A 14772-nucleotide genomic window follows, 5' to 3' on the forward strand; every position below is an offset into this window, starting at 1 on the left:
ACATATTATCTCTATTATTAATATTCTTATTAGTATATATATATATTTGAAATATGCGTATCAATCAAAGTTTCTTGAAAAGGATCTCCTTGTAAATATTAATTATAAAAAGATACTAAGTTATGCATCACTTTCTTTTAATAACCTCATATTATGATTACGGAATACGATTCCTTTGTTTTTGAATAAGACACCTATGACCAACCCAAATGTGATTTATATTTTTAAATCTCTTTGTCAAATATTTTTATTTCAAGATAAAAATTCCAAGGAGAAAATGCCTTCCAAGCATTTTTATTCGGAATCCACGGATGTAAGTTTATTTATTATGTGTTTGTGATTTTTTAATATTTGTCATTAATAACCTAACCAATTTCAGAAAATGAAGCAACCTGGATACTATTCTTTATCTTTTTGACTAAAAACCAATTGTGTAAAATTTATACCCGATCAAAAAATATTTTTCAGCAAATTTGTATTTAAAAAATTACTAAGCATTTTTGATTTTACATAGTGGTGGGCTTAATGAAAAAATCAGAACTGACAAATTTTTAATTGTGATAGTCTCTTTAAATTAAATAAATATAAGTTTGACTTAAAGCTCTGTAACTTCAAGGTTTTTAAAATTTTCGAAGGATAATTTCTACTTAGTATCCTATATTTTAAACGGTAAAAGCTTTCATTTTAATATAATTGACTTGCATAGTTTAAAATTTAAAAACTGTCAATACTAGAGATTCTTTAAATAGAGTAAAATCTAAGATTATTTTGGTAAAAATTGCAATTTTTCTTAGTTAAAAATATAACTTTATTTGTTTAATATTCGTCTTTTGGTTTTGAAAATTCATTTCTTTTGTTAAAAATTCGTATTTTTTAGTTAAAAAGGCATTTGTTCAATTAAAATTGATCTTTGCTCATGTAAAATGTTACTATTTTTTTAAATTCGTTCTTTTTTTATTTCAAAATTAATTTTTTCGAATTAAAAATGCATGTGCCTTCTTTGGTATGAAAATAATCTGAGTTGAAAATTAATTTTCTTAGTACAAAATTAATTTCTTACGAGAAAAATCTAACTACCTTGTAGAAAAATCGTTGTTTTTTATGGAAAATGAATCTTCTTGGATAAAAACTCATTTTTTTTGCTAAAACTGAATTTGGTTAAAAATTTAACTATTTTCTTGAAAAGTCGTTTTTTCTACAAAGTCGCTTTTTAACCTTAAAATTTAACGATTTCATTTATGGTTAAAATTTTCTGAGATAAAAATTTAATGATTTGGTTAAAAAATCGTCTAACAAAAAGTCTTTATTTTTGGTAGAAGATTATTCTTCTTGGTGGAAAATTCATAGAAATATTTATATTGAAATATTTTTGTGGCATTGAACTATTTTCTTTAACTTCAAAAAAATTTCAGGTTTTATTTAAAATGTTAGGAAAAATTCGAATCATTTTAAAAGATATTCAGAATTTTAAAACGAATTTCAAAAATAATTAAAAAGTAGAAAAGCTTTTAAACAATTAAAAATTAAATTATACACAAAAATGGTATTAAGATACGTACGAAAATTTAAAATGGTTTTTTATCTTAGGAAATTAATTTCAGGAAATTTTTCGCAAAATTTTTAATGATTTTTTAAAATTATTTTTTAAAGGATAAGCAAAAGAAGTTTAAAACAAGCACAAATTAAGAAGAATAAATAAAAATTAAAAAATTATTATTTTAGAAAAAATTCTATTATGTTTAAAAGATTTTAAGAAGTTTTGAAGAGATTAAAAAATAATTAAAAACTTGGAATAACTCACAACCTGTTTGAAGAACATGTACATTTTTTTAGATCTTTATATAATATTTTGATCTTTTTAAATGATTTCTTAAGTTTTTAAGAGATTAAAAAAATGTACTTAAGATTTCTGTGAAATTTTAAAATTATTTTATTTGAAAAAAAATGTTTAAAATCACATTTAAAAAGCATTAAATTTTCCAGGTTTTCTTTCAGATTTTCTATAGATTAAAAATGATTTAACTATTAATATTTTTATCTTAAAAAAAATTGTGCCATATGAAGAATCTACAAAAATTAAGTTGAGAAATTTAAATTTGTTTAATTTGGGTTTCAAAATTTAATTTTTCAGATTGGCTATTTTAATCAGGAAAAAGAATTTTCAATCATTTATCGGTTTGAAAACATTTTTTACGATTGAAACGAAACAATTAAAATCCCTAAAGCTGGCAAATTCTGTTCAAAACATGAAAATGTATAATAAAGTACAGGCTATTCTAAAAAAAAAAAACACATTTTTTATTTTTCTAGAAATTTTAGTCAAATTTATTTCTTCTTTTTTAGGTTTTTAAAATGCTTAAAAAGTTTCCAGATTTGATTTCAAAATCTTGACAAACCAAAATTCTGTTCAACATTTTATGGAATACTTTTAAATTTTTTATTATTTTTGGGATTCTGCAAAATAAAAAAAAAAATCCTTCAAAATCTTTCAGATTATTTTTGACAATTGTGGAAATCTTTTACAATCTTTTTAAATAAACCCTTCAAATTATTTTTTTTTAATAAAGAATAATTTTCAATTTTCCAATTTTAAATTAAGTATCGGTAAATTGCAAAATAAAAAAATTTGAACTTACACGAATTATTTTTTACAATCCTGTAAGTTGAAAAATGAATCAACTAATTTGAAAAAAATCTTATTTGTATCATTTTAAACAATTTTCAGTGAAAAGTATTAAAACATGAGAAATAATTTTTTTTTAATTAACCCTTTCTAAATAAGAAGTTAAATTCTTTTTATTTTAAGCTGTTACAAATTATTAAACTTAATAGAATTTTTTATAAAGTGACAATCGTTCAATTTTTATTTATTTTTCCAAATTTGTTTTTGTTTTAAACTCTTTTACGTATTCTGTAAGAAATAATTTTCCAAAAAAAAGTCATAAAATTGTTTCCGAGAAATTTCCTAAAATCTATTTTCTAATATAAAAAAACATTTTTAATTTTCATCCGATTCTTAGTAAAATTTTCTTGTATAATTTTATTTTTAATTATTTGAAATCTTTTCAAAATTTTAATTATTTCTGAAATTCTTCCAAAACTCTTAAATATCTTTCAAAATTATTCGAATTTTTCCTAAAATTTGTAGTAAAACCTGCAAAAATTTTTTAAAAAACCTGAAAATCTTTCAGATTATTTTTTCGACAATTTTGGAAACCTGTTTAAATCTTTTTAACTATATACTTTAAAGATTGTTACATTTTTCTCGTAAGAAATTAATTTTTAAATAATAAAATTAATTTTCAACCCAGATTATTTTACAACCAAAAAAGACCATTTTTTGATTGAAAAAAATTAATTTAATAATAAAAAATACGAAAATGAATGCATTTTTGTATTAAACAGGCAAATTAAAATCCAAATAGTTAAATTTGTATTCTGAAAAAATTCAGTTTGATTTCTTAACATCAAAATATGAGTTTCAGATTAGAAGTAAATTTTGCATGAAGATACTTGAATTTACAACCAAAAGAGACGACTTTCTAACAAAATACATGAATTTTTAACTGAAAAAGATAATTTTTCAACCAAAAATGGAATATTTAAATTTTTAGTTAAGAAACTTAATTTTTAACGTAACAAAATTAATTATCTACTCAAATAATAAATCTTTAACCAAAAAGATTAATTTCCCACCAAGAAAGTCGAATTTCCAACTAAAAGGTAAGTTTTATATTTTAAATCAAAGGCAAAATAGTCAATTTCCTGTGAAAAATTAATTTTTAGACAATGACGAATTTTTAACGAAATAATTTAATTTTAAAATCAAAAATATAAATTAGAAAAAAAATTTTACTAAAATGATATAGCTTCAAGGAAGATGATTAATTTTAAGCCAATAGTTGATTTATCAACTAAGAAGATAAATTTTCGACCAAAAAGATGAATTTGAACGAAAATTATGAATTTTGTCCACAAAAAATGAATTTTTATCCAGATGGTTAGATTTCTAACCATATGGATAAATTTTCAACTGAGAAGATTATTTTTCTATGAAAAAGAAAATTTTCAATAAAATAAATAAATTTTTTAGTCACAGAAATACATTTTTAATGAAAATGATCAATCTTTCACTGAAAAAATTAATTTTTAACTAAAAAGATGAATTTCTAACTAAAATGATAAATTTTTATCCAAGAAGATTAATTTACTAAAAAAAAAAAAAGAATTTTCAACCAACACGATGAATTTTCATCTACGAAGATTAATTTTCTGCAAAAAAATTGATTGTTGACAAAAAAAATTAACTTGAATTCAAATAGTTAAATTTTAAACTAAAAAAAGATGGTTTTCAAACAAAAAATCAAATAGTTGAATTTTCAGTTTATAAACAAAATTTTTAGCAGAAAAAACGAAGTTTTAACAAAATAATTAAATTTTCAACCAAAGAAATAGATTAGGAAGATTAATTTTCTACCAAGAAAGGACGAATTTTTAAACCAAAAAGATAAATTTTTAAACAATAATTTCCTACAAAATACATGCATTTTTAAACAAATAGTTAAATATTAATCTAAAAAAAGATTACTATTCAACTAAAAATTGAACGTGTTAATTTTTAGTCGTACGAATTATTTTGAACCAACAAACGAAGCGTTTTCAACAAAACAGTTCAGTTTTTAACAAACAAAAAATGTTTTATCTAAAAAATGAATTTTCGATGAAATAGTTTAATTTTCAACTAATGAAATACATTTTTATTCAAGAAAATTAATGTTTCACCAAAAAAGAAGCATTTTAAGCTAATTGTGCATATAAATTTTCAACAAAATAGTTAAATTTTCAAAAAGTGAATTTTAAATCGAACAGGAAATAGTTAAACATTCAGTTGAAAATATATTTTTAAGAAACAAGAAGAATTTTCAACAAAATAAATTAATTTGCAAGCAGAGAAATACATTATTAAAAAAATTATGGATTCTTCACCCGAGAAAATGAATTTTCAACCACGAGCATAGATAATTTTCTACCAGAAAAATTAACTGTTGACAAAATACATCATTTTTTAACCAAATAGTAGAATTTTCAACTATAAAATATTACTTTTTAACCAAATGTCGAATAATTGAATGGACATTTAAAAAATGAATTTTCAATTAAACGAAGAACAAGTTTAAAAAAATATATTATACCCAACAAGATTAATTTTCTGCCAAAAAACACTAATTCCAACAAAATACATTAATCTTTAGCTAAAAAGGTCAATTTTGAACTAAAAATGAAACCATTAAAATTTTAATTGCATAAACTAATTTTTAACCAAAAAGTAAATAAATTTTTAACAAAATAATTCAGTTTTCAACCAAAGAAATTAATTGTATGCCAAAAAGATGAATTTTCAACCTGCAATTTTCACTAAGAAATGTAACTCTTAAAAACACAATCGAATAATTTTTTTTTTCTAAATATTTTTATTTTTATTTATTTCATACATTTTTCATTTTTTTATATTCCATGTTATATTATTCCTCATTTTATTCTTCAAAATTGTAAATTTATTGTACAATTTTGTTTGAAAATCGCGCGCTTTTCATCACTTCTAGTTCCGGTTTAATCGTAGCCAATCAAAGTAGTAGGATGTTGTGACAAAACTCTACCTGGAGGATCTCTAGCCAATATAACCAATAATTTTTATTTTAATCAAGAAAAGATGTTTTTGGGTTTTCCCCTGAATTTTGAAAAAAACGATCAGAATTTTTTTTTATGAGGAAGCAATTTTACACATTTATTTCCCATGCAAAAATGAAAAATCTAACATCATAGCCTTTCATTTTCTGAAATTTGTTTTTTACGCTACGCCTTAATATGTATGATTAAATTAATTATTTATATTCTAAATCGATAAAGAAGAAGACGCCAAGGGATACTTTAAAACCTACCTTAAAAATAAATAAAGATTCTGAAAAAGCTCTAAGGAAACTTGAAACTGCCAAAGGAATTTCAAAAGATAAGGGCAGTGTAAGTACAGTGAAACCCTTCTATAGCGCCGATTTCGGGGCTGACGACGGGTGAGAACTAACTCATTTTAGCCCGAACCGCTTTTGTTTGTTCACACCTGAGTTCTCACCTGAGCAGACCGCGCGCAGCGCCTGTTACACCTACCTGCGGCGTGGCGTAAATTCTCGGAAGGGCTATAGATGGGAGAGCTATTGAAGGGTTTCACTGTATTTAAATCCTTAAATAACTTTGTAATTAATTGACTAATTAATTAATGAGTTATTTTGATTCACCGTATAAATTATAGTATTTACAATCCAGGTTAAAGATTGTTTACGTTCAAAAGAAAGTACCCCATTTCAATTATTAATGGCGGAATTAAAAAACACGAACATTAATGGCCATTGCAACAACGAAGTCGGCAGAACTCGTTATCCAGTGCCTAACCTTCCGGCAGAAATCGACCCTCAAAACATGACATTTGGACAAATACGTAAACCTGGTATAGTAATTTAAATTTGTATAGTAAGCGTCAAATAAATTAGCGCTAAGATGAATTCACGTCCAGATTCGTTGGTAATTGCACTGAAAAGTTTCTTTGTGGTGTTACGAACAATTTTTTTTCTAAATTTGAAAAGAATATCTGATCCTTGGAGAATTGAATCGAAAATTTCTAAATAATTTGTTTATGTTAGTCAGGCTATTAGGGTTCAGCGCTTTATCGCTACACTACTATTTTTTCACACATGACTGCGTACGTCGCATTCTCTCATCCGAAACCACCGCGTGGCATCAATTCTCGGAACGCCTAAATCAAGTTTCCTAAATTCAAAGTTCGTGTGTATATATTTTTAAGTTTCAAACAAAATTCTTTATTCTTTTTTTATAGATTCTTACACATGAGCCATTTTTACACAAGATCCATACAAATTTATTTACACAGGATACTTAAAAGATATTTTAAAATTTTGGTTTGAAGCTGTTGCTTCTTTAATAACAATTGTTATTATTATTGTTATAGCTTTATTTAAAGAACTTAACAAATAAAATAAACATTTTTTTGTGACTTCAGGTACAAATTAACAAAAGCTCAATTTCGTTCTTTTTTACGTCTAGTTATTCAATTCGATAAACTTGACCTAAAAAAAATTTTGGAATTTTTTCGTTTACAATTTTTTGCGGATCCTATTTAAATGGACTTTTACGGATCTTGTGTAAAAATTGCTCGTGTTTCAGGATCCGTACAAAATTTAAAAAATTGTACTTGGAAACTTGCAAATATGTACATGTTTCTTTAGTCTATTAAAAAAAGCATTAAAATAATTTATAAACTAGTTTTTTGGCAACATTAGTTACAAATAAATAAAAGTGAAATTTCGTCCGTCTTTCAAAACTTTTGCAATATTTAAAAAAAAAAAATTTCCAAAAGGTAACTTCCATAAAATTAACCTAAAAAATAGATTTTTTCTATTATGTACGTATCATGTGTAAACGGATTTTCACAGATTTTTCTTAAAAATGCCCTCATGTTTCAGAATCCGTCAAAAATAGAAAAAAAATTTCGCCTAAAACTCAAAAATGAGTACGTGCTTCCTCAGTTTATTAAAAAGAGCATAAAAAATACATTTCTTCAGCGAATTTTGATTATGATCTGCAAATAACAAAATTAAAATTAAATTAATTTTTAATTCATTTAAATTAATTATTTTTTATATTTTAATTTAATTTAATTAGGTAAATAAAAAGTGCAATTTCATCCTATTTTTAAATACTATATTTCGAAGAGATAATTATTTTCCTACCTCTTTCCGCTGTTTTTATTATATTATTTTCCTTCATAAACTTTAATCCCAAACAATTTTGTTCTTTTTATTTACGCCGAATCCTATGTGAATGGATTTTTACGAGCCTTGTGTAAAATTAGCTTGTGTTTCAGAATCCGTAAAAAATAGAAAAAATTGTTGCTTAAAACTTTAAAATAAGTATTTGTTTTCTTAGTTTATTAAAAAGAGAATGAAGAATAAATAAACTTTTAAAAATATTGATTGCAACTTTTAGGTACAAATGAACAAAAGTTCAATTTCGTCCTGTTTTTGGTTGTTTATTTTAAATGAGCAATTATAAATAAAAAATTCCAAATATTATATTGTGGAGAAAAAATTATTTTCTCACTTTTTACCGTTATTGCTTTTTCATGATTTTCTTCGAATTACATTAACCAAAAAAATAAAACTTTAGAAATTTTTTTCTATTTTTCATGGATCCTAAAATATGAATCGTTTTTAAACAAAATCCGTGAAAATCCAATTACACAGGATCCGTAAAAAAAAATTTTTTTTAAGTTTTCTTTTTTTGATTAATGTTAATCGAATAAAATAATATAAAATCAATAACGGATAAAAGTGAGAAAATAATTTTTTCTCCAAAATATAATATTTGGAATTATTTATTTATAATTGCTCATTTAAAATAAACAACCAAATGCTGCTTTCGAATTGAAAGGGTTAAAAATAGAATATTTTAGATATAAATAATAAATCTTTTAAATTGAAAAAGTTTAAACTTAACTTTTAAAGCTATAATTTATTTAATTTTTAACAGTTTTTAAGCAGTAAACTTTAAAAAGTGGATTAAAAGTTTTCAAACAGGACGAAAAGGGATTTAATAAAAAGCATAACCTCTGGTTATTTGAAACTATAAGTTAAAAAAAATGTCGATTTTATTAATTGTTATATTCTTTTAAATAAACTAAAGAAACACGTATGCCAAATTTTAGGTACAAACGACCAAAAGTGCAATTTCGTCCTGGTTTTGAATGTTTTATTTCGGGGGTAAAAAATTTTCTCACTTTTTTTTGTTCTATTTTACTATTTTCTTCAACAAAATTTAACTTTTGACAGTTCCATAAACTGTACCTCAGAAAAAATTTTAATTCGTTTTTCTATTTTTTACGGAACTTGTCTAAACGAGTTTTTATGGATCCGTAAAAATAGAAAAAAATATTATTTTAAACTTAAAAATAAGTACATGTTTCCTTAGTTTATTGAAAAAATATAAACAATTAATAAAATAAATATTTTTTAAACTTTGAATTTGAAATTAATAGAGGTAATGCTTTATTATCCTTTTTTGTCCTGTTTTCAAACTTTGACTCTACTTCATAAAGTTTACTTTTCAGTTTACTTCTTAAAAATTTGTTAAAAATTTAATATATTATAGATTTAAAAGTTGAATTTAAACTTTTTTAATTTAGAAGCTTTATTTGTTTAATCTGAAATATTCCATTTTTAACCCTTTGAATTTGCAAGCAATATTAATTGTTTATTTAAAAGGAGCAATTATAAATCAGAAAAGTTCGAAATATTATATTCCGAAGAAACAATTCTTTTTTCACCTTTTTCCGTCATTTTCTTTTTTATTATTTTCTTCAATAAACTTTAACCCAAAAAAAATCTTTAAAAATTGTGATATTTTTTTACGGTTTCTGTGTGATCGGATTTTTACGGATTTTATTTAAAAACAGTTTATATTTCAGGAACCGTAAAAAGTAGAAAAAATTTTGTTGAAAACTTAGAAATAAATTTTTTCCTTAGTTTATTAAAAAAGAGAATAAACAAATAACGAAAATAATTTCTTCGATACTCAAATAATTTGAAAAATAAAAAATTCCAGTATTTGAAATTGATTCGTCGAATTGTAAGAAATTAAAAAAAAACTTAACTTGTTCGTAATATCACAAGGAAACTTTTCAGTGCTAATAAATCTAATTATTTTGAGTTTTTTTGGTTTTTTAGCTTAGAAAAAATTCTATTTAACAAAAAATTTTTAACATTTCTACCTAAAATTTCAATAAAGTCATTTTTTTAATTGGCACAACATTTTGTTTTGCGCTAGTAACAAAAGTTATAGATCTAGAAAAGAAAAAGTTTTTCAAAAATTGTGCTCGCAATTATTTTCGATTATTCAAAAAAGCGTTTGCTACAAAAATCAGCACACATTTAGCATTAGCAAAACTTTTATTTTTCTAAAAAAAATAAGTTTGCGGATTTAACTTCCGGGACACCATGGTCTTTAGTTTCCTGAAATTTTTATTTTTCCCTTCGCCGTTATTCACAATTTTTAAACAAAAATAAAATTCGTTAAATTTAAACGAAATTGTTAATTTATCAGATGGAACTGTAGCGGAAGCTATAAACCCAATTGTTGATCTCAACTTTGATACTGAAAAAGATTCGGCCGAACACAGAATGTATCTTAAAAGTCATAAAGATTATTATCCTTCTGAACAAATTAACCGAGCGTAAGTATTTCAGGGCCTAAAGTAAAAAAAGAATAATAATCTTAATCTAGCCGCAGTAAAATTAAAAAAAAAATTAGTAATCAAGATGGAACAATTTATTGATATAAGTTTTTATTTTCAAAGATACGAGATTCCTTTCAATAAGTTTAATCGATTTGGGAAACCAACTGGCGGAAGTTGGGAAGGAAAACGAATCAAAAAATTAATGCACTGGATTAATACAGATCCGGTGTCGAAAGTCAGTTGCCTTCAAGCAGATTTTTATAATTATGCACAACCTCGAGTCGGAGAAATCAAGTAAATTAATGTTATTTGCGGAAGTCGAAACAAGATTTTTTGCAAGAGATTTTTAATATTTTAGGATATTTTAAAATATTATGAATAATTTCAAAATTTCAAAAATTTTAAGGGATTCAAGTGATTTTAAGGAATTTCAAAGAATTTACTTTTGATTTAAAGAATTTAATGAATAATAATTGAACAACTATTAACTTGAAACCACTTAAAATGAAAATAATATAACTTCTTATCTTAAAATTGTTCAGTTGAAAAAGAATGTTTCTGACTTAAATCTGCTTGAAATGATATAATTTTAAAGATTTTATTTTATACGCGTAAATTATTTTAAGTTGCAATAAAAATATTGCAAATTAATAATGTTTCAAACTTAAGATTCGATGCACTCTAATTCAGGATACAATAAACATTTCAACATGGAATATAGTTTGATTTGTTTATTTTTCACGGAGTATAATTATAATCTGGAAGAATATTTAAATTCCAATCAATTGTTCCTCAGATATCTTAAAAAAAAGAAAAACGTTTCTAACTTCCCAAAACTTGTATTTAATGCAACTTTTCGCATCAGATGTTCAATTGTGAAAGATAGAATGATCAGTAAAATTTTTTTCGTTTCTAAATTCCACACAGTCGTAAAACATAAGACGATTAATCACAATATCATTTTTTTTTCTTAATCGTATACAGTTCTAAAATATAAGACGATCATTTATGTATAATTTTTTTCAGAGTTTCATGCAGTCCTAAAACATAAGACGATCAATCACATTATAATTTATTTTAAAATTCCATGCAGTTCTAAAATAATACGATCAATTAAGATAAATTAAGTTCTAAAACGTCAGGCAATCACTTATATTTATTTTTATTTCCAAATATCATGCAGTTCTAAAATGTAAGACGATCAGTTAAGTTTTTTACTGGTTAATAAATTTTGTACAGTACTAAAACATAAGACGATCAATCACATTATTATTTATTTGAAAATTCCATTTAGTTCTAAGACATAAGACTATAAATTAAGTTTTTTACTTGTTTATGAATTTACTATAGATCTAAATCTTAAGGCGATAAATCACATCATTTGTTTTAGAATTTTATGCAGTTCTAAAACATCGAAAGATCACATTTATTTAATTTTGTTCTGAATTTCATAAATTCCTAAAATATAAAATGATCAATTAAGTTTGTATCCTGTTTAGGAATTTCATACAGTTCTACAACATAAGGCAATCAATCATATTATCATTTATTTTAAATTTTTATGTATTTCTAAAATATAAGACGATCAATCACATTATCATGTATTTTTAAATTCCATGCAATTCTAAAACATGAGACGATAAATTAAGTTTGTTACTTGATTATGAATTTCAAACAATTCCTAAACATAAGGCAATCATTCACATTATCTTTTGCTTTAGAATTTGATGCAGTTCTTAAACCTAAGAGGATCTGTTAATTATGTTACTTGTTTAGGAATTTCATTCGTTTCTGAAAAATAAGGCGATCAATCACAATTCATTTTTTTCTGAATTTCATTCAGTTTTAAACCAAAATACGATCAATCACATTGTTACTTGTTTATAAATTTCATAAAATTCTTAAATATAAGGTGATCAATTCTATTGTTATTTGTTTCTGAATTCCCTGCATATGTAAAACATAAGATAATCACCCATTTTCATTTATTTCTGAATAATATATAGTTGTGAAACATAAGATGATCAATCGCATTGTTACTTGTTTACGAATATCATAAAGTTCTAAAATATAAGGCAATCAATCGCATTATTAGTTCTAGATTTTCACGCAGTTCTAAAACATCAGGGAGTCACATATATCAATTTTTTTTCTTAATTTCATACAGTTCTAAAATATAAGGCAATTGATTGAGTTTATTATTTGTTTATGAATCGCATACAGTTCTAAAATATAAAGCGATCAATCACACAATTTGTTCTAAAATTTCATGCAGTTCTGAAATATAAAACGATCAATTAAGTTTGTTACTCGTTTATAAATTTCATACATTTCTGAAAAATAAGCCGATCAATCACAATACCATTTTTTTTCTAAATTTCATTCAGTTCTAAAACACAATGCGATCAATCGCATTGTTAATTCTTTATGAATTTCACAAAATTTATAAATATACGCTGATCGATACCATCATCATTTGTTTCTAAATTCCATGCAGTTGTAAAGTATCAGATGATCAATCACATTTTATTTGTCTTTTAATTCTATACAGTCGTAAAACATGAGATGATCAATCACATTATTACTGTTTATGAATTTCATACAGTTCTTAAACATAAGGGGATCAGTCACATTTCATTTGTTTCTGAACCCTATACAGTCGTGGAACATAAAATGATAAATTGCATTGTTACTTAAATTGCCATTTGTTCTTGAATTTAATGCAGTTAAAAAACATATCTGATTATTACTTGTTTATGAATTTCGTACAGTTCTGAAATATAAGGAGATTGATCCGCTTGTCATTTGTTCCTGAATTCCATGCAGTTGTAAAATATAAGACTACCAATTAAGTTTGTTACTTTGTTGTGAATTTCATACAGTTCTAAAAGATAAGGCGATCTATCACAATATCGTTTGGTTTAGAATTTTTATTTGAATTTCCGAAAACTTGTATTTAATGCTGCCCTTGGCATCAGATGTTCAATTTTGGAATGTAGGATGATCAGTCACATTTTTTTATTTCTGAATTTCATATAGTCGTGAAACATAAGAAGAATAATCACATCATTTTTTTCTGAATTTCGTACAGTTCTCAAACATAAGACGATCACTCAAATTGTCATTTGTTTCTCAATTTTACGCAATTTCAAACCATAAGCTAGTTGTTACTTATTTATTAATTTCTTACGGTACTGAAATATAATGTGATCAACCACATTGTCATTTTTGTTTTATTTCATGCTGATCTAAAACATAAGACAACTTATATTTAATTTTTTTCTGAATTCTATGCAGTCTTAAAACATAAGACGATCAATCACATTATCAATAAGTTAAAATTTCCATGTAGTTCTAAAACATAAAATGATTAATTAAGTTTCTTACTTGTTATTCAATTTCATAGATTTCTGAAAATAAGGAAATCAATCACATTATAATTTTTTTCTAAATTTCATGCAGTTGTAAGACACAATTTTATAAATCACATTGATACTTATTAATAAATTTTATAAAATTCGGAAATATAAGACGATTAATCAATATCATTGCTCATTTATGAATGTCATGCAGTTCTAAAACATAATGCGATCAATCACATTGTCATTTATTTTAGAATTGTATGCAATTATAAAACGCAAGACGATCACTCGAATTTCATTCGTTTCTGAATTTCATACAGTTATGAAACATGAAATAATCAATCGCTTTGTTTCTTATTCATAGATTTCATACAGTCAAAACACATCAGACGATCACTCACATTGCCATTTCTTTCTTAAATCCATACAGTTGCATGCCTTATGTTATTAGAACTGTATGCAATTCAGATATAAATGAAATTTCAGGGATCGTCTTATGATTTAGAACTGCATGATAATCAGAAACAAATAAAAATTTGATTGATCGCTTTATGTCTTTGAAATGTATTAGCAATGTGATTATTCATCTAATTTTGTACAACTACATTAAATTCAGAAACAAATGTTAAGGTGAGTGATCGTCTTATCTTTTAGAACTATATGAAATTCATAAAAAATATATATATAAACAAATGACAATGTAAGTGATCGCTTTCTGTTTTAGAACTATATAAACTCATAAACAATGAACAATGTGATTGATCGTCTGATATTCAATAACTGTAAAAATTAAGAAATTAATAAAATCTAAGTGTTCTTCTTATGTTCTGCATTTGAACATCTGGTGCCAAGAGCAATATTGAGTACAATTTTTCGGAAGTTCAAAAGAAGGTTGAACATTTTTTATGATATCCTAGAAACAGATTATCCGAATTAAAAATTTTTTTCAAGTAATTATTCTTCATGAAAGAAAAAAAAAATCAACCCGTAGCTCATGTCAAAACATTAAATACGAGGGTGGATTGATAAGTTTCCGGCCTGACCAAGAGATGGCGCCACTAGGCCTACTTTGAGGTGGCGTTCTATAGTACCATCCTTAGATAGCTTGTA

The 14772-nt window shown here is 24.3% G+C and overlaps 1 protein-coding gene across 1 annotated transcript in view; it reads left to right on the plus strand.

The window, feature by feature from the left end:
• The first annotated feature begins 200 nt into the window (after positions 1-200).
• Positions 201-14772, plus strand: part of LOC117180696 (EF-hand domain-containing family member B-like) — a 105607-nt gene continuing 91035 nt past the window's right edge. Inside the window, exons 1-5 of the mRNA XM_033373186.1 lie at positions 201-313; positions 5908-6018; positions 6319-6499; positions 10168-10297; positions 10421-10594. Coding sequence (XP_033229077.1) covers positions 278-313; positions 5908-6018; positions 6319-6499; positions 10168-10297; positions 10421-10594 — 632 coding nt within the window. The 5' untranslated portion in view covers positions 201-277. The remainder of the gene's footprint in view (positions 314-5907; positions 6019-6318; positions 6500-10167; positions 10298-10420; positions 10595-14772) is intronic.

This window comes from Belonocnema kinseyi, chromosome 9, assembly GCF_010883055.1.
Source record: "Belonocnema kinseyi isolate 2016_QV_RU_SX_M_011 chromosome 9, B_treatae_v1, whole genome shotgun sequence".
NCBI lineage: Eukaryota > Metazoa > Arthropoda > Insecta > Hymenoptera > Cynipidae > Belonocnema > Belonocnema kinseyi.